We start from the raw sequence: 20,160 nt of genomic DNA on the forward strand, positions 1-20,160 counted from the left end.
GGAATTCAAGTTTTTGTCTGGATGGATTTTTATTCTCACTTGTGTTGTTTGTCTTCAGACCCGTCCTCTCCACTCGCCCTGGCACTTGCTGCAAGAGAACGAGCGCTCACCGCCCGCACACCGAGCCCTGAGCCTCGAACTAAACACGCTTCTGGCTCCACCACACCAATCCCCACCCCGGCTGCCAGTCCTGAGGGCAGACACAAGCGAACGCCCATCACCACCCCACAAAGCAGTCCTGAGCCACGATCCAAGCGCACCACTCCTCAGACAAGCCCTGAGCAGCGGACCAAACGCACCACTCCCCAAACGAGTCCTGAGTTAAGGCATAAACGCATAACCCCACCCCTTTTCCCAGATGGACAAGTTGAGCGCCCAGAAACAGAGGGAGGAGTGACATCACCTGCCGCACCCTCCCCTGAGCGCTGGAGACCCTCCCCTTTGCCACCACTGGCCAATGAGGCTCATTCTCCTCTGATTGATAGACGTAGAAGCCTCACAGTTGGCAGTTCAGAGGAGGAGGGAGGGGCTTACACAGTGACACTCCCACCTGCCTTGTTATCATCCAGCGATGAGGAAACTAGGGAGGAGCTGCGTAGAATTGGTCTGGTGACTCCCCCTCCTGGCTTTAGCAGCCCTCCTGCTGCTCCTCCCCCATCCTCTCTCACCTTGTTGCCACGACGAGGTGGAGAGGGAGGGGGAGGAGAGAGTGGTCCTGAATCTTTGGGTAGACGAGGAGATGAGGAGGAAGGAGGTGATGAAAGGCTTCATGACAGCTCGTCTTCCCCAAGCTCCCTTCCACCCTCCATCACCCTGGCTTCTCCTCCTGCTCCATCTTCCCCATCTTCCCCACCCGCTACTCACCCATCTCCTTCATCCGCCGCCGTTTCCCCATCAGGTTTGAAGCCTCGCCTTCGTTCACCTATCGGTCGAGGACGTTCTGCACTCCGGGACCCCCTATTAAAGCAGTCGTCAGACAGTGAGCTCCTCCCATCTGCTGCATCATCATCCTCCCCCTCCTCCCCACTTTGCTCCTCTCCCACCAGTGGCGGAGGCCGACAGCCACGCTATTTGTTTCAAAGGAGGTCTAAGTTGTGGGGGGGTGGGGATCAAGATCGACGGGGCCTCAGTCCAGAGGAAGGGGGGGGGCGTCCAGCAGCCTTGGGAGGCCAGGGATCCGGCTCAGCTGTGGATCTAACAAGCCGGTCAGCTTCTGCACTAGAGCTAAGCGGCAGAGCGGGGTCTGGACTGGATCTAGCCAATCGGCTACAGCTGCTCAACAAAGATAGCCACTCTCTGGGGGAGGAGCCAAGCCCCCTCGATCCAGGTCGAAGGTCACCAGTAGGAGGTGCCAGGTACATCAAATATTGTAAATACTGGTGTGGTGTGCTGTTGATCTGGCAGTCATGCAGTGTGTTTGCTTGAGTAGATGTTTTGTAACAGTCTGTTATTTGTATTGTTCCAGATGTGTGGACAGTGGGGAGAGTAAATCGTAGGTTTTAATCTCTGGTAAACATTTCTTGTTATTACCAAGAGATGGCTTTCATCAGCTAACAGCTGACTAACATGCACCACCCTTGACTAACTACTAAATATCTCAAATTACTCTCCCATCTGTCTTTTGAACTAAAGTAGGGAAATCTTTGATAACCACATCACCTGAAAGGAATAATCTTTTTAGTGCTCAGCAACTATAACAGAGCACAACAGCCCTGTCAAGCCTTGTATTTGTTTATATCTTGAAGTTGTACAGGAAGTTTTTGGGGGGAATAGCTTCTGTTATCATTTTCAAATCACAAAAATAGAAGAGGAGCTAGGACTAAACCTAATATACACCAAAACTAAGAGTGGGGCTAGGACAGAGACAGGCAGACACTAAGGAGTACTTTGAACAGTATTTTAATGTACTTTGATCTAAGACAGATTACATACTAAGAAGAAGGAGATAGCCTAGCTTAAGACATAACTCTAAGGTACTTAGCAAAATAAAAAGGACCTAGACCAGAGCCTTGAGGTACTCCACGAAACATGATAGGATGTTGGCCTTTGACAAGGCATCAATTGGACATTTTATCTTACCCTAATCTCTGTGTTTCTTGTGGGTAGCACAAGAAACACAGCCATCTTCATATATTCTGTACAGAAATGTAAACAACCAAACCAAGTTATGTTAAAATGGTTTATCGGTGTGATCTGACGGTTTAACTTCCAGTGAAACAATGCTACACATGAAGTTTCATGACTGTACAACATGATCAGTATTAGCAAAGATATGAAATTGCTTGCCCAGCGTTAGCCCCAGTTTTTCAACAGAAAGAAGCCTGAAGTAGTTTTCCAAAGTCCTGCAGAACCAAAGGTTCTTATCTAGACAGTCAAAATGCAGGGTGTTCTCTTCAACAACTGTTTCAAAATTTGAAAAGAATAATGTACAATTTATCTGCCACAACTTTCACATAAGAATACAATACTTGACAGGAAGCTGTAACTAATGATTATAAGGCTTAACAAAGGATCATTTACACTGTGTTTAACTCATAACTAAACATTCTATTTGCTGTGTTGCAGGTTGTTCTCCAGTCTCGGTGAACTTCACACCATCTCCCAGAGAGGATATGGCGCCTCCTATACAGTCCGACCTGGAAGTCGCTACCCTGTCACTCGCCGGAGCCCTTCTCCTTCTCCCTCGCCCTCTGATAGGTCAGTGGGACTCCCCTCCACTACCGCCCCCTGCTCTGAAAGGCCAGATCTGAGCTCAGGTCGCGGTCTAACCATCCTAAAGTCCTCCAGTCTCAGCCTCCCCTCAGAACCAAAGGAGGTTCGGTTTGTGATGCGAAGCGCCAGTGCACGAACCAGATCCCGTTCCCCTTCCCCTTCACCCCATGCCTCGCCCTGCCCCTCCCCGGTCCTCAGTGGGCCCTTGTTGTCCCTACGACCATGGAGGCAGCGGCCCCTCAACTTGTGGAATAAATACGATGTGGGTGACTGGCTGGAGAGCGTGGGTCTGGCCGAACACCGCCAGCGCTTCCAGGACCACGAGATTGAAGGCTCCCATCTCCCTGCCCTCACCAAAGAGGACTACGTGGAGCTGGGAGTCACCAGGCTGGGACACCGGATCAACATTGAGAGGGCACTCCGACAGCTGCTGGATGGTTCCACTTGACCCCTCACCTCTGACCACCCACCTCTTAGATATCCTAAACTGTAACCTCAGACCCCCTGACCTCTGGTCAGACAGTAGGCCATCTCTTTGAATTGAATAATCTTAGCAGTGACTGATATTTAGACCTTAGACCAGAAGTTTTCTGGTTTATCAGCTCTTTGATCAGCAACATAAGGACTGGTAGCAGCTGCAGACCTCTGATGTTTCGTTTGCCTGTTAATGTCTGCATGCCCCATAAAAACTCCCAACCAAACCAAACCAAACACTGAGTTATGACTGACTTATGGTTGCGTAGATTCATTTAAAACAAAATTAACATGAAATTAAATGTGCATGGCATGTTTTTAATAATCTTGAACATTGTGTTAACTCAATGTTCTTGATTATACCAAAAGTTTTAAGTCAAATGAACTATAGGCTAATATTTTAAATGAGAAATTGAATCCTTTTTTATTTATGTACAGTGATGAATGATTAAGAGACAAATTAACAATCTGACACCAACAAAGGTGGTCATGAGGAAAATCATGAGGTTCAACTGCAGTATTTCATTTGGCGTTGAAAATAAGTCCATGCTTCCCAGAATATTAAAGATCAGAGAATTATTTTTTTCAAATACGCCACCTCAGTATTAGTCCAAAACAGTTTTCTTTTTGTCAAAAAACCCCCAACAAAAAACACTAAAACATTTAACATTCCCAGACATGGACACTCAGTCATTTAACTGGGAATTATAAAATGTCAGAAGACACTAATAGAAAATATCGATGACAGACATGTGAAAACTGGTCGCTGAACTATTGAAACAACCAAATGAACTGACTAAATCTTGTCAGCTGGACTCGGTTTTACACTGTGACAGATTTGTCAGTGTTCTCTGATAGCATGTTTGCTAGTCTTTCCAATTGCTGGGATAACATTACCTATAAAAGCAGAATCTTCTCCAGTATACAATTTCACTACAAGCCACTAAATTTTACTATACTTAGAATTAAAATGTACCAGTAAGTCCCACAATGTGAACAAACTGGGAACCATCAAAGTTTCCCTGACCGTGATGTAACTTATGAAACAGCTGCTTCTGTACAGCCAGGATTTAAAAATGAAAAATAACAGTCAGTGCATCTGAGAAAGGCAGAACAATGAAAGGAACTGAAAAATCTTATCAACACGACTCTGCTCTTAAGCTACGAGAGATTTGAGTGGCCTTTTTTTTTTTTAATCCAAAGGTAACTACTCAGTAACTGTTAATAAAATTTATGATGTATTACGATTCTTGAAGACTATAAGCTGCAGCTTAAATTCAAACAGTTGCTTGTTGTTACAGTTTTTGATGGACAGTAAACACTCAAACATCTGGAAACATCAGCTATGAAAGCATTACCTGAATTCGGGTCTGGACCATTACAAACAGCTCTGCTGCCAGCCTCTAATGGTGATCAAAGAGCTGATGTGACAATCCGACTACAAACACATCGAGACGGGTCGTGTCCTCGTGCCGTTCTGCTTCCCCAGACGAGTTTAGCTGGACCTTTGCTAGCGGAGCTGGATGACTGGCAAGCTACTGGGAGTCTCTACTGTAACACCAGGAAATTATAGCTGCGGATATTTGTCCGTCCTTTTCTTGTGACTTAACTTTTGTTTTCCCAAATAATCACTCATGACGAGTTTGTGTTAATTTTTGAGTTCATACTATCTTAAAGCTGATCATTTAGAATTTATGAATAACAAGTAACAATAATGTGGTGGTGATGAGTTTATAATAGTCCGGAAAATGATTTTGAGTTCCTTATGATTTGACAATGAGTTGAATTTCAAGGTCATCTCGATGATGTTTTTGGAATTCATAATGATTTGTCAATGAGTGTGACTTTGTGCTGATGTGCTATGTGTTTCAGGGAGAGCTGCAGCAGAGCTCCAACTGTAAACCTCTCTGGTTTCTAACCTGCTTATTGAGGGCTTACTGTACATGGTGCTATTTGTTTAAAGCCATCTGTACAGAAAATACTTTCCTCCTTCCCCTCTTTATCTTCCCCACCCTGATATCTATTAATTAGCCCCCTGAAATTTAATCAAAGAACGACTTTCAGGAACAGGCCATAAATGGAGTTTCCTCCCTGCCATACTGGGGATTTTTCATCCCTGCCATATGTGGGGTTTCCTCCTGACCGCAGAGTTTACATCAGAGTTCCCCTGTAAGACTTAACATCCATTCATTTTAATTCTACTTCATCTTATTTAATTTTTCACCGTGAAACGTTTTTATGTTAAGTCACAGTTGAAATGCAGAGGTGAAGGATTTTTGTGCAGTTTCAGTATCCAACACAGCTGCAGACTCTAGATCACTCTCTTGCAATTAATTAAATTGAATGTATATTTACACTTACCAGCAGTATATAAACTTGTAATAAAGTATTAGCGCCACTAGATGGATAGGCAACAGGGAACGATATTATAAGCAGTGTAAGATATGGCTTTTCTGGAGATTTAGCGCCTTCCCCTAAAGGAAATTTACCAGGACTCTTATAAAGATATATTTCACCATTTGGATGGATTCAATTTAATCAAGCAAACAAAAAGAAATATTGATCTGTAGAGCTGTCACTCAAAATGTAATCTCAGATAACAGAAAAGGAGACTCAAATGAACCGAAAATTTCTGAAACATTTTGGGTTTAAATACTGAATAAATCCATGATGTTTCCAAAGTAATCGAGTTTAAATCAAATTATGATCACGGCTGATCAAAATAGTCAGGATTGCAGTTTTTGCCATCACGTCACCAGAAATAACAGAAAATCTTCTGCTTGCAGTTGTAGTTGCTCCTCAAAAGCTCAATTTGAGTTGGAACAAACCTCTGGACATATATGACACACTACAAATATTAACTACATGTTTATATGCTGCTAATAAATGTAAATAAGTAATTTATCTGCCTGCTGTGGAATCTAATCACAAAGAAGCTGAAAGAATTCATGTAGTTGGAGATACTGTCCAAAATTACAGGAAGCTATCTAAGTTAGAGTTTATGGAAACCGGCTGGCGCACTTTATCCTGATGTGTCGTTCACGCCAAATGTGAAGCAAAGTTTCACCTCCCGTGGAATCAGCCACACTGGTGACCTGTGAATATTCACCGAGCAGCCAGCGGGATAAAGACGAAGCTGCAAACAAGTTCCAGAAACGCATCCTCACAGTTTACACTCTGTTTCCTCCGAGCTCGCTCCTTTTTTTCCCTCTTTGTCTAAAAGCAAAGTCGAACCTTTCAGCTCCAGCTGTTCTCGACCAGCGCCGATAAGCTCCTCCCTCATTTCTGATCTCACTGGTATCAGCAGAGGATCACCGCTGATGGGTTCTCATGCGAGCAAATGTGGATTTGCCTGTATTATTAAACAGACTGATCGTATCCGTACCGTGTGAAAACTCTGCTTCACGTTTGTTGTGAACGCACCGTTAAAGGGGACCTTTATATTTTTATACTGGCGCTAGATCAGAGTAGCTTTGTACAGGTCAAAGTTCAAATAATCTTCATAGTAACATTCCTGTCTTTATACAGGCCCTCAGTTCACCCTGTCTGAAACAAGCCAATTTATCTTCGGGCTCTTTCCTTGACAGCCTACTTTGCTCTTATTGGCTAACTTCTGGAAGCCTGCCGAGGGGCGGCATCCAGTGCTTGTGAGGTGTACTCTGAAGGCCAAGTGTTCGGCTCACAGGGATTACTTCTACTCATGTTTACCTCATTATGTGTTTATATACACACATTAAACATCACAACATCAGACAGATGACAACAAAATAAGTAAAGGTTTCATATTTTACTACAGCACTAATAATGATACTATTATAATCCATCACTTTGACCTCTTGCCCTGAGAAAACAGACTTATTGAGAGCTTTGTGTTTATCCTAACTTAGCACAAAGCATGGAAGCAGGAGGAAACTGTTAGCCTAGCTCCATCACAAGGTAAAAGTGAATGTTCTAGCTTATGTACACAGTGTAGTGTTGTATTCAGAAAACTAAAATAGAGCAGTCCTGAGTACAACTCAAACAGCCTCCTTTTTATTTCACTGTCTTTCTACATTTGCACATTAACAGCAAGTGGGTGGAAACTGGATTCCTCCAACCTATAAACCAGCGTTCTTTACATACCGGAGACTTGAATAGAATTTTATTTCAGACATTTTCTTAAAGTCACATCGCCCCCTTCTTTTCTGAATATTTGAATTTGGTTTAAAAAAGAATCCCTCCGTTTGCCGCCCTCTAAAGCACAATCGAAGTTTCAGTGCCTGTTCCCGCAGCAGATCGACTGCTTCTGTCTCGTTTCCTTCCAAGTCCAGTTCCCAAACAACCTGCCGAGCTGCAGTCATGATTTCCAAAGTTCTACAAGTTGATGTTGACATGCTTTTATGGACAAAATAATATAGAATGTACAGACTATTTACAGCACATTACAGTAGACTATATGGTCTGTATAATATATATTATGGTAGAATAAAATGTAGCTATAGTGTAAAATACAAAGTAGACAAAGTTTATTTAAAAAAGTAATATTTTGGTAGGCTGTAGTCTATGAAGTCTTTAATCTAATGAGATATTCAGAGCTTGTAAGCAGCTACACTGAGCTCCATCTGGAAACAGTGCAAGTTTCAATTAAACCAGGTTTCATTTTTTCAATGAAGAAATCAAACGTGCGTACATTTAAATATACAATAAATTAACGGTGTTTTTGTCCACAGAAACACTCACCAGTACTATTACCTTACATTATTGAGGTGACTGTTGTTGTGATTTAATGCTATATAAATAAAACTGAATAGAACTGAATTGAATTGAATACACTATAAAATAAAATTCTGCTTAAGTTCAGGATATTTTTGCGTTGGGTTCATCCAATCTTAACCTTCAGTTCTACTTAAATAAAGCTACACATCTGATGGGAAATCAGATGACCAAAGTCTGGCTTCTTGTAATTCTTCCTCTTGCGACAGACATCCTGGAAATCAGGCCTATACTTTCTGTTTCTGGTTATCCAGACTAGACTGTAATGACTCTAGTCTGAAATAACACTGGAAAAAATGTGACCAACAAAACAAAAAACAGAAGTGGCAGAGAAAAGAAAATGGCTAGTACCTGATTCTTTTCTTGCTTCCCTCAATTGATGTTGTACTTATTGTGCGCAGACTGAGCAGAGAAAGATGCTCTGCAGAAATGCTTTAAAATAAAACACAATAAAAAGAGAATCAGTGGATGGTCTGTGTGGAAAGCTACAAAAACTCAGTTCGGGTCATCATTATTGCTTCCTTTGGTTTTATCGATTAGCCAAACCGGTCTGGACCAAAAGTGTCTTTGAATGTTTAATCTGCAGCTCAGAGTCCTGCAGTGTGGCTGCTTACACTGAGAGAATATCACTTGAGTCAGGTATTCTGTACATGTGTAGTATATATTATAATGGACTACTGATAGTCTACTGTACAGAGTCATGCGCAGAATGAGTCAGTGAAGCAGGTTGGAAGCAGATCAGCGACCTCGGGTCCCCGCCTGTGCTCTGTTACACCTGACATGAGGTCAGTCGCCCATCGTAGGACTTCTCAGCCAATCAGAAATGACAACATTTAATCAGTTCTGTCTTATTTGAGCCAATCAAATGTAAGTAGGGCTAAACAGCAGGTGGCACCAATTCTTCTACTCACCCAGTGAGACTATTGTTTTTCAAACTTTCTTTTTTTTGTTGGTTATTAACAACAAAATAGATCCAAGTAGACGTTTACGTAAAGCTTCGTGTCATTTGACTGTCGTCATCATGGTTTCAGAACCACCTCATTAAACCATTGAATAATGTCATTACAACAGCTCCAGTTATTTTTTTTTTCAGTTAACCCTGTGAGGCCTCAGTCATTGAATCCATGCACAGCCTGCAACTGAGTACGTAGGTCGCTGACAACATTCACAACATTTATATACTCGTGTGATGCGCCCCGCATCACTCTACTTAACCACCAGCTAGTTTTTTGGTGGTGGAGTTTCTTCCATGAAGTGACTGAAAGCAGATGGAAAGTCAGAAACGTGTATGAGGAACTGATGCTATCGAGAGCCAATCACAGTCCCTGCGGCCTCAAAGATGTAATGTGTGCTTATATTTCAGTTACAGAATCCCACTTTGCACTAACTGTTTAGATTTGGACTCTTTTAAGAAAAAATGTGAATTTTTTTGTGTGTGTGTTTTAATGGTTTTAAGACGTCCCCGAACAAAGACTGAGACCGCACAGTGTGAACATAATTAATTATCCATAATTAAGCCAGTAATTATACAAATAAAGTTTTATCATTTCTATGACTTTTACTTTACTTAGGCAATAAATAAAGACGTGTCTGTTAAATCTCAAAAACAAATTCTCACTAATACCATTTATTGACACTCATATTGGCATAGCAGTTTTATAATTAAAACTATCCTTAAATCACATGTAAATAAAGATCTGGGCTCATAAACCATCCCATTCAGTAACTTTAAATACATCTGAAGTGAGCTGGATTACAGTGTTATTCAGTCTACAAGATAAAACCCTGTCCAAGTACTTTTGGTCATTTTTGGTTCTACAGTTTGTGTTTGCGTGTTCCGGCCATCTACAAAGATAATAAGTCAATCGGAAAACCACAAAAAAGCTGCCTCGTGATTTTTGTGCTATTTAATACGAGCTCAGATTGTTTATTTCTCTAAAAAAATACCTGCATATATTCATATGTATATGTGAGTGCCTCAAAACTTTTGCACTTGGCACTACTTGGTCACTCGAGGGTTAAATATGAGCTGTAAACCTATCAGAACAATGTCATTTATATTTGACTGTTATAATCAGGTCTGTGATGAAAAGATTTTTAATAATTCCTCTAAGAGAAAAATGAGGATATAAATCAAACCATAGCTCCTCAGCCGTGGTTTAAACCTCTAATATTTATTATTTATGTTCCTCGATGTTCGGTAGCTGAGGATGGTCATGCCTCTTTTACCAGCGTTCATGTCCATGAAGTGTCAGAAAATACACAAAGTTCAGTAACGTTCACGCCCACGGCAGAGTAAGGAAACTCAAGAGTTCAGATTTTTACATTTTTGTGTTTAAAAAAATGAGAAGTTTTTATTTAGAGATTTTACAGTCCAAAAACAGAAGGGAATAGAAAGCCATCATTTATAAATGTTCACTTCACATATTTGTTGGTTAAAAGTTGGTTGAGAACAGAATTTCTTTTGCTTAGGGTTAGACAACTGTAGAAACCAGAGGCCACCCAGCAGGGGGTGCTGCAGATAAACGTTGAAGCGATAACTTAAAAACTTCCAGATTCTTCCAAATCTGTGTGATAAAGTGATAATTGATCAATAGAAGCAGGATAAATCTGAAAGAATGAGCCAAAATGGAAAACTGGAAAATAATCCACAGCTTCCTGCTGATTGGCTGAGAATCCTGGCTTTCTAACCTGCGTGTGAAACCCTCCTCCCCCTCCTCTTAAATCTCCACCTGCTTATAAGTTTATGGTTTTATGGTTCCCCCCCCTTTCTAGCTTCCTCTTTTTACAGTATGTTTGTAGTTTCTTCTGGAGTGAGTGGTGTGCGTGTACTTGTAGTTTTTTCTTCCCTTTTCTAAAAACCGAAGAGCACACGATGACAACTGATGAGCTCTGCAACGCAACAGATTGTAATCTTTATAATAAACTGTCATTTATTACAAACTGCACTCACAGCCTTCACGTGTGCTTCTTTCACAGGTTTATGACCTCAGACCTTCTCTGGCCACTAAAGTGTGAAGTCGAGTTAATGACTGATGAGTTTCACCTCAGATGTGCGCTGATGATGATTTACTACCCGACTTCATATTAAAACAAACACTAAACCTGAAATATTTAAAATATTTGAGAAGTTCAAACTGTTTAACAGCTGAATAATGAAAGCATCAAACTTTATAACAAAGTCCTTTAACAGAAGATTTGATGTCATGATTTTATCCCGTCTTTCCTGTGATGACGCATCTCTTCTGTAGCTTCCTGCACTCTGCCTGGACATCTTCCCCTTTCTTCACTCCTTCTCTTTTTTAAACTAACAGTAAATATTTAAATATCATCTGACATGAAAACGTCATGTGGTTAGCTAGCCAGCTGTCAAAAAGTAGCTATATCTTGATTTATGGAAAATATGGAGGGTAGGTATGAGTAACTCCATGGCTACGATTTACTGTGATGTCAGCACAGCTCCATGACCTTTTTACTCTCACCTGAACAATAGGTGTCAAATCAGGGAAGATTCAGGTTTCCAGTCATGTGACTGTTAACCATGTGACATTAACTTGTTTGCTATTTTGAAATGTATAATGCTGTCTCAAGAGTCTGAGAGACTCATAACCATTGGTAAATAGGAGCACTAGGAAAAATGTGGTTGCTGGCAGTCCAAATGCTGCAGTCACCTTTCATTTGCATGGAAGACGCCAACTTGTCTGCAAACACTTGCCAACTGCTCACCAAGCAGCAGTGAAGCTGTGAAAAGTAAAACTGCAAATGGACACCGTTCTCCTTCAAAGTACAAGCTGACCCTTTTGAAACTTTTACATTAAAGGCAAGTGTTCTCAGTTTCTGGTTTACATCAAACTTTTTCCACATTTTATACCAGTCTGTGAACAGTTGGTGTCTCACATGCACTTACACGAATCTGTAACAGTGTGCTAGTGAACAAAGCTATCACAGGAGATTTTAGTGACCCTGTTCGGGACTGACTTCACAATGACTGCCAGCAACCTCCAGCAACAACTTGCCAACCAGTCAGGGAAACCTCATACCTAGAGGTTGCTAAATGTTATGGACTGCTCTCTCGGCCTGTGTGACTGGGGCCTTACTCAGTGATAAACCTGTGTTTGTCACTCATTTAGTGTTAAAAGCCTTTTCTTACTCTAAATACTCCAATAATAACACACAAAAGACTAAACTTCCCACTGAAACTTTTTCAAACTAACCTAAAAGTAAAGTTTTTAAAAGCTTAAAGTGGCACTGAAAGGAGTAAAGTCACTACAACTGTCATGGTGGATGGAATTAGAGGACTCAGGTCCGAGAGTCCTTGCGAAGTGATGGTGAATTTATTTACAGTGAAAACAAGGCAACAGTTCGACTGTAATCAAAAAGAGCACGGTGACTTCTCCCAGCGTGACAGTGCAATAATAATCCAAAACTCCGTCTCTCGCTGCTCCTCTGTTCCCCGGATCCTGGAGACAGGCGAGAAAACAAACATACAGTAACTAAACTGTTCTCTCACGTTCACAATCTTGAAACACTAACCGCGGCTGCGCTACCCGGCTTAGCTCAACGTTCCAGTGCTGGCTCTCATCCGACCGCACCGGTAATTAGGTCTGGATGTCAAAAGATTAGTAAGTAAGTAAGTAAAGTTTATTTATTAAGCGCTTTTCACAGACAGACAGTCACAAAGCGCTGTACACAAATATTAAAATAAACAATACAATCAATAGACATATACAGTGTAAAAGATCAAATGTAAATAATGTAAAAAATATATATAAAATGAATAGAACAACAAAAGGCTTGTTTGAACAGAAAAGTTTTTAACTGTTTTTTAAAAGAATCCACAGAGTCAAGCAAATGTAATTGTAGTGGTAAACTGTTCCACAGCCTTGGTGCAACAGACTGAAAGGCTCTGTCCCCTTTTGTCTTCCGTCGTGTACGGGGAACAACCAGACTCTGAGTCTGTGAGCGGAGATGACGAGCAGCAGTGTATTTTCTAAGAAGCTTGGATAAATAATCTGGAGCCTGGTCATTTAGTGCTCTGTATGTTAAAACAAGAGTTTCAAAGCGAATTCTAAACTCTATTGGGAGCCAATGTAAAGAATATAAGATGGGAGTAATGTGGGCACGCTTGGTAGAACGAGTTAGTAGTCTGGCTGCTGCGTTTTGTATTGCCTGGAGGAGAGAGAGAGATGATTTATCCAAGCTAGTAAACAGGGAATTACAGTAATCTAAGCGTGATGACACAAATGCATGAGTTTTTCCAGTTCAGCTGAAGAGACCATATGTCGCAGTTTAGAGATGTTTCTTAAATGATAGAAACAGGAACGAGACAAAGATTTTACATGAGAGTCAAGGACTCTAGTAGCAGCCGGCGAAGCGATTAAGCACAGGTGCGGCGGGTCAGCTGCCGTTCTGTGCCACGGCTCCCCGGAAGTACATGTTTCCACATCACAAGAAAGAACACAAACACACACGGAACGGAGAGGAGAAAACAGCAAAAGTGCACAAAAACACAACCCAAACTGGCAGATCGACCGGTGATGACCGTCTGTCTGTGACAACAACAAACTGAAACTAAAGATTTACCGGCAGTGGCTCTAACCGCAGTGCGGGTGACATTATTTGTCAGACAGTGCATTAAAAACTCTCCAAAACACACCAAAAGCTGCAGCCATCCACCTGCCACTGCTGCAATAATGCAAGCTTTAAACCGTAATACAGTTTAAACAGGTGAGTTATAAACCTGCGCGTCTCATAGAGTGAAACGTGATGCTGTGAGCTCGCGAGACTCCCAGTGACAGGGATTTAAAACATTTACATTTAAACAAACAGCTCTCAGTAACCTAAAACAAACATACACCATTCAGCGCGGAGGAAGACAACTCCCACATTTCTTCTGACAGGTGCGTCATGGAGGAATCCGACAAACAACCGGATAACCTGACCAAGCGGTCCAACACAACGAGAAAAACCGACTCATCAGCGGATACCGAGGACCTACTCGTACCCGACATGCAGGCAAGTGTGTAGAATCCAACAACAAAAAGCTGGATGTTCTAGCCATGCTTCACCACGAGATCAAAGATTTAAATTCAGTTTCCCCTGCGCGCTCCGGTGTTCCAGATCTACTGGCGTTTAGATCAACTGGCGTTGGTCGAACAGATGTGTGGCAGTCTTGCGTTTCAGTAGCTCCTACCGACAAACCAGCAAAAAAAACGCCAAATGTGTCACCTGTGACACTTGTGAGGTTGTCTCAAACACACTCCGTCAGTCTTGATGCTGTTGAACAACAAAATATTTAAAAATGTGGCGAGTTTACCTGGTGATATCCTCATGCGCGACGCGATCGCGAAAACAGCAAACAAGTAACACCACGCCGTTGTTGTTCACAGGACAGCAAGAGTAAACGATCGGGAGACTCTTGTCGTCGTTATCGTTCCCCTCGCACGGTTTATTTCTCCGAATTCAGCGTTTTTGCTTCACAACTACAGCGTGCAGTTTACTTTGTGCACTAACATGGACTCGAGTCAACCAGCGCCACCTCTGGCCAAGTGCCACAGCCTACAGCCAGATCAACCTGTGACACATCTGCACCACGTTTGAATTCGTGTCATGCACATTTGTACCTTTCAATTGTGTCTGTTTGTGCGTCATGCAAATAAACCTTTGGAAAGAATGAAATGATATCATATATTCCTTATTGGCCTACATTTGTACAGAATTCCAAATTATATACACAAAGTCATAGAAATCACTGCTCCAATTGGTCATCATGATTTTAATATTCTCTTTTTCCATAACAATGAAATACGCCTTGGACAAATATGACACATCAATATTTCATTAGTGTTGTCACATCACATCCTGTAAGCATCGTCTGTCTGTGTCTTTTCCCTGAAAATGAATATTTCCAGCCAATATAGGCAATTCATCAACATGGCTGGAGTTATATACAGTCTGTATAAGTGTGGTTAATCTAATGAAGATTTGTAAGGAGACGGCAGTTACTGTGAATTCACAGCAGTTACACAGTGATTAGTAATAAACAGCCAGTGAGAGTGAGTGGATATGACTGTTCCCACCACTAACACATGACCATAGGCCACTACTAGATTAACTTGTGACACATCTGCACCTGCTGCTATGATCACATTGAGTAGAGGCTGAGTGGCTGCACTTACCCCTGGTACATCCAAATCTGCCCACAAACATGTTGAAAGATGCAATGCCAGCAATGTGGATTGTCAACACTAAAAACAATCGGTAAGCAAAGACAACAGGGATCACTTTTTTCTGTTTATTTAGCACCCACAACATTTGTAGTCGCCTTCTGCACAGGGGAAGTCCACACACACCGTGTGGTACCACTTTCCACAGAAGGTGCAATCTGCAAGATTGAATGAGATTGTCAGAGTCATTGTCTGACTGTTTATTACTAATCACTGTGTAACTGCTGTACATTCACAGTAACTGCCATCTCCTTATAAATGTTTATTAGATTGACCACACTTATGCAGACTGTATATCACAACCAACTCTAACATGTTTGTTTGCAGAGGGAAGACACAGGCAGACTATGCTAACGACATGTGATGTTACAACACTGGTGAAATATTAGTGTGTTCACGACATTTTTCGTATGGGCAAAAGTATTGATATCAGGATGGTGATTCTTATGTGTATGTCATTTGGCATTTTGTACAAATGTAGGCTGATAATAAATACATGATATCATTTCATTCATTTCAAAGGTTTATTTGCATGACGCACAAACAGACACAATTGAAAGGTACAAATGTGCATGACACGAATTCAAACGTGGTGCAGATGTGTCACAGGTTGATCTGGCTGTAGGCTGTGGCACTTGGCCAGAGGTGGCGCTGGTTGACTCGAGTCCATGTTAGTGCACAAAGTAAACTGCACGCTGTAGTTGTGAAGCAAAAACGCTGAATTCGGAGAAATAAACCGTGCGAGGGGAACGATAACGACGACAAGAGTCTCCCGATCGTTTACTCTTGCTGTCCTGTGAACAACAACGGCGTGGTGTTACTAGTTTGCTGTTTTCGCGATCGCGTCGCGCATGAGGATATCACCAGGTAAACTCGCCACATTTTTAAATATTTTGTTGTTCAACAGCATCAAGACTGACGGAGTGTGTTTGAGACAACCTCAAAAGTGTCACAGGTGACACATTTGGCGTTTTTTTTGCTGGTTTGTCGGTAGGAGCTACTGAAACGCAAGACTGCCACACATCTGTTCGACCAACGCCAGTTGATCTAAACGCCAGTAGATCTGGAACACCGGAGCGCGCACCGGGCAGCAGCTTCCATTCAACAACTAAACTGTTTTACCTTAGTGAAACAGTGAAAGATGAGTGTCGGTGCATTGCCTACGGTCAGTTTGTGGGTTACAACAGAAAATGACGCATTTATTGTTCTCGGGCGGGATTATTTCAACAACCCGAGGACGTTCGGCCGAATAACAGAGAACCGTGTCTGTGTAAACGCCATCCATACATCCATTCGCTTCCGCTTATCGATTCACATTAACTTTGACGCTGAGTATACGTTCTAAAACCACGCCTGTCCAGGATTTGGACAGGGGAGCAAACTGCGGCAGGGTCAGTCTGATATTATTTGTTTCATATTTATAACTCAAGTCCTCACAGCCCATCTCCATCACACAACACTTTCTCATATATTCATAAACTTTAGGCTACACAGACACACACCCAGATCCCATACTGCACATACATACATCTCCTTAGGAAACACATCTACAAAGTTCACATTCTTTGTGTGGTGCCTGTCACTCTGGTTTCTTGGAATGTGCGCGGTATTCGTTCACAGGTGAAAAGCGCAACAATTCTGGAATATGTCACAAAATGAAAGGTAGCCATTCTCCTCAGGAAACACTTCTACAAAAATCAGAAGAAAGGTACAGGCTCTAATTGAATCTGTCCTTTTCAGCTTGTTATAATAGTAAACAAAGAGGTGTGTCTATCTTGTTACATTTGCTCTAATAGACACAGAAGGTCGATATATAATTATTAGGGGTGCAACGACACTCGTATTGATATAGAATCGTTCATACAGTGCTTTCGGTATGCATATGTATCAACAATACAAAATTTTTAATTTATTTTATCAACTTTTCTTCTGACGATGCTGTCTGTGTTGAGAGCTCAGTGGACCTGCGTTCGACTACTCCGCCTAGACTGCACTGTCTAGCGCAGATCCACTGAGCACAGCGTAAGTCAGAAGCTAAGCTCAGTAGTGATGGGATTTCCAGCTCTTTTTAGAGAACTGGCTCTTTCGGTTCGCCTCACTAAAAAAGAGCCGGCTCTTTCGACTCCGAACCGGCTCTTCAGGTTGTTTTGTTGCTTTCATTTATTTATTATTAGCAATAATATAAAATTATGCACAAAAGGAATTACTAATGTAAAAAAAAGTGGTTTCATTTACATATATATATATATATATATATATATATATATATATATATATGTGTGTGTGTGGTGGCCCCTAGAGACAAAGCACGTACAAACTCCAAAAAGCACATACAAACTCCAAACCCCATTTCTAGCATGAACTGAACTTCCAAAACAGAGCTACCAATTAAATTACACAATTGCAAGCATGAAAGCATATGTGTATTGTTTGTGTATTTATACACAAGCATTCATATATAGTCAAATAATAAAAATAAAAAAAATGTTCATTTACCTGTTATTACCACACACCAAATCTGGTCGTTGGTACTTGCTGGCTTGTGTAGCCACTGGGTAACAAAAGCTCAATGCTGCCCCTAGCATCCTGGAGCAGTTCTGTTATCTTTTGTACGTGTTTTGAGTTTTTATGTTTTTCTGAGTTTTTACGTGTTTTGGAGTTTGTACGTGTTTTTACATGTTTTGGAGTTTGTACGTGTTTTGGAGTTTGTACGTGCTTCAGGGTTCGTACGTGATTCGAAGTTTGTATGTGCTTTGTCTGTAGGGGCCACCGTAAATATACTTTTGTTTATTCACTCCACATGAAATGCAATAAATAAATCATATAATACAAAAATCAACTACTCACATTTCAACTTTTAACTATTTAAATTTTCAGCTTTTTCCTTTTACAAATTTAAAGTGAAACAACACAAAACACTGCAAACCACAACACAATTAAATATAAATTATAATATGAAAACAAAAGGAACATGCATATTCTCTGTCATATGGGCCTGCATGAATAAACTTTCTGAATCCTTTATAATCCGCTACTGAAAATAGTTGTGGATGATTACTATACCTTTCTAATGTGACGTTGTTGTCCCTGGCTCTCTTTCTCTCTCTCTCCCTCCTGGGGCCCGTTCTTCGTACCTCGCTAAGTAAGTTAGCTGGATTTGATTGTTGACGATTTCACGTGATCTTAGATCGTTCGGTTCCCCGAAGCTCATCCGGGACTTGCTGCCATAGCAACAGAGCCGTAAGCGTAAACCTGCTCGGGAGCAGGTTTACTTTATGTAAACAGGATTAGATCGCGGCCACGCAGGTATGTCCGCTTCATGTATACGAAAGCAACAGCGATATTCCACCACTGTTTCACCATAAATAAATAACATCAATGTAACTAAAGATAATGCAGCACTTGATCCTGTTATTGATGTCACACAGATACATACAGGTCATTTCCTAAAAAAGGGAAATGTACTATTAAAATTCTATTACATGTATGTGATTATTACAGATGTAATTCATATTTCAGAGTAGTAATTGCAAATTACTTTGTGTAATCAAGATGAGAGACCACGGCTATAAAAGTGAAGGTGGATTTGGGAAGCCTGTCCGTATATGCGAGCCACCCATTGCGGAAGGTGCAAGATTGATAAGGAGAGTCCTCAGAATTCAGCGTATATTGCGGGATAGACAGGATCCTTTAGCTCAGCGCGACAGTGTGCTCATAGAGAGATATCGATATTCCCGTGAGGGTATTATTTACTTAACCAACTTGTTGACGAGGGGGTGCAGGACCACCACCTGTCTTTTGTTGCTCTGCCCTTTTCTTGGTTGCTGTCATGGACAAACAAACAGATTATTTCAGGGTCTCTTTCCAAGAGACGAAAAGCAATATAAGTGATAACTAGAAAAATTTGCATTTCCTGCGAAAATGCTGTGTGGATGCCTTAATGCTGAAGATGTCGGCTGAAAAAAGCTGAAAAAGTTGAAAAAACAAAAACAAAAAAACATTGCCCTGAGCAGGATTCGAACCTGGCCCTTCTGGTCTAAAGGCAGCGTCTCACCTCAGTGCGCCAATCTCTTTCTAATAAACAGAGGTGGATAGACTGACAATTCTGGTGAAATTAGCAGAAGCTGCTTAGAATTGTGCTGATAAGAGGTGAAAAGACTAAAAACTTTGCAGAAAAGAGGTAAGGAAGCAAAAAGATGAGCTGCAAAGAGATGAATCAGCAGAATTTCTGCTCAAAAGAGTTTTTTCTGAAAACAGCTGAGATTTGTGCTAATAAGAGGTGAAAAGGCTGAAAGTTTTTCAGAAGAGATGAATAAGCAGAATTTGGGCATAAAAGAGGTGAAAATTCTGCTGAAAAGAGTTCAATCAGCAGAATTTCTGCTGAAAAGAGTTGAATGAGCAGTATTCTGCTGAAAAGAGGTTTTTGCTGAAAACAGCTGAAAAAGCTGGTATTTGTGCTGAAAAGTGGTGAAAAAACTGAAAATTGTGCTGAAAAGGGCTGAAAAAGCTTAAATTTGTGGTGAAAAGAGTTTAAAAAAGTTTTACTGTTGACTGAAAGAAATGTTGCCATAAGCGGGATTTGAACCCGGGCCTCCCAGTCTGAGAACGGACGCTCATCTCACTGAGCTAAAACACAGGTCAAGCCGGCAAGGAAAATCAGTGAGGCCACTGATAATATGCAAAAAAGGGCAAAAAATATTGAAAAGAAAAATCAATATCTCAAAAAGTATAGAAGTTATGAGCACCAAAAGATATAGCACCCATTAGCAGAAAGAGCAGAATTTTTTAAGATTTGAACGGTGAAAATAGCACAAAAGCTGTGGGAGGAGTAGCGGTCCAAAAAACGTACGGAAGCAACTAGAATAACTAGAAAAAATTGCATTTCCTGCGAAAATGCTGTGTGGATGCCTTACGCTGAAGATTTCTGCTGAAAAAAGCAGAAAAAGTTGAAAAAACAAAAAACATTGCCCTGAGCGAGATTCGAACCTGGCCTTTC

At 41.2% G+C, this 20,160-nt stretch overlaps 2 protein-coding genes across 6 annotated transcripts in view; both read left to right on the top strand.

Annotated features, from left to right (window-relative positions):
* Positions 1-10,886, top strand: part of shank3b (SH3 and multiple ankyrin repeat domains 3b) — a 62,274-nt gene extending 51,388 nt beyond the window's left edge. For 2 of the 4 annotated variants that reach the window (XM_082510436.1, XM_082510437.1), the window contains exons 25-27: positions 59-1,355; positions 1,466-1,492; positions 2,566-10,886. In XM_082510436.1, the coding sequence (XP_082366562.1) occupies positions 59-1,355; positions 1,466-1,492; positions 2,566-3,160 (1,919 nt within the window). In that variant the 3' untranslated portion in view covers positions 3,161-10,886. The remainder of the gene's footprint in view (positions 1-58; positions 1,356-1,465; positions 1,493-2,565) is intronic. The other 2 variants (XM_082510438.1, XM_082510439.1) reach the window with 1 other exon arrangement.
* The window catches only part of tymp (thymidine phosphorylase), a 49,305-nt gene that overhangs the window by 1,396 nt on the left and 27,749 nt on the right, over positions 1-20,160 (top strand). The window lies entirely within an intron of this gene.

Source organism: Aulonocara stuartgranti (assembly GCF_965226115.1).
Source record: "Aulonocara stuartgranti genome assembly, chromosome: 17".
Classification (NCBI taxonomy): domain Eukaryota; kingdom Metazoa; phylum Chordata; class Actinopteri; order Cichliformes; family Cichlidae; genus Aulonocara; species Aulonocara stuartgranti.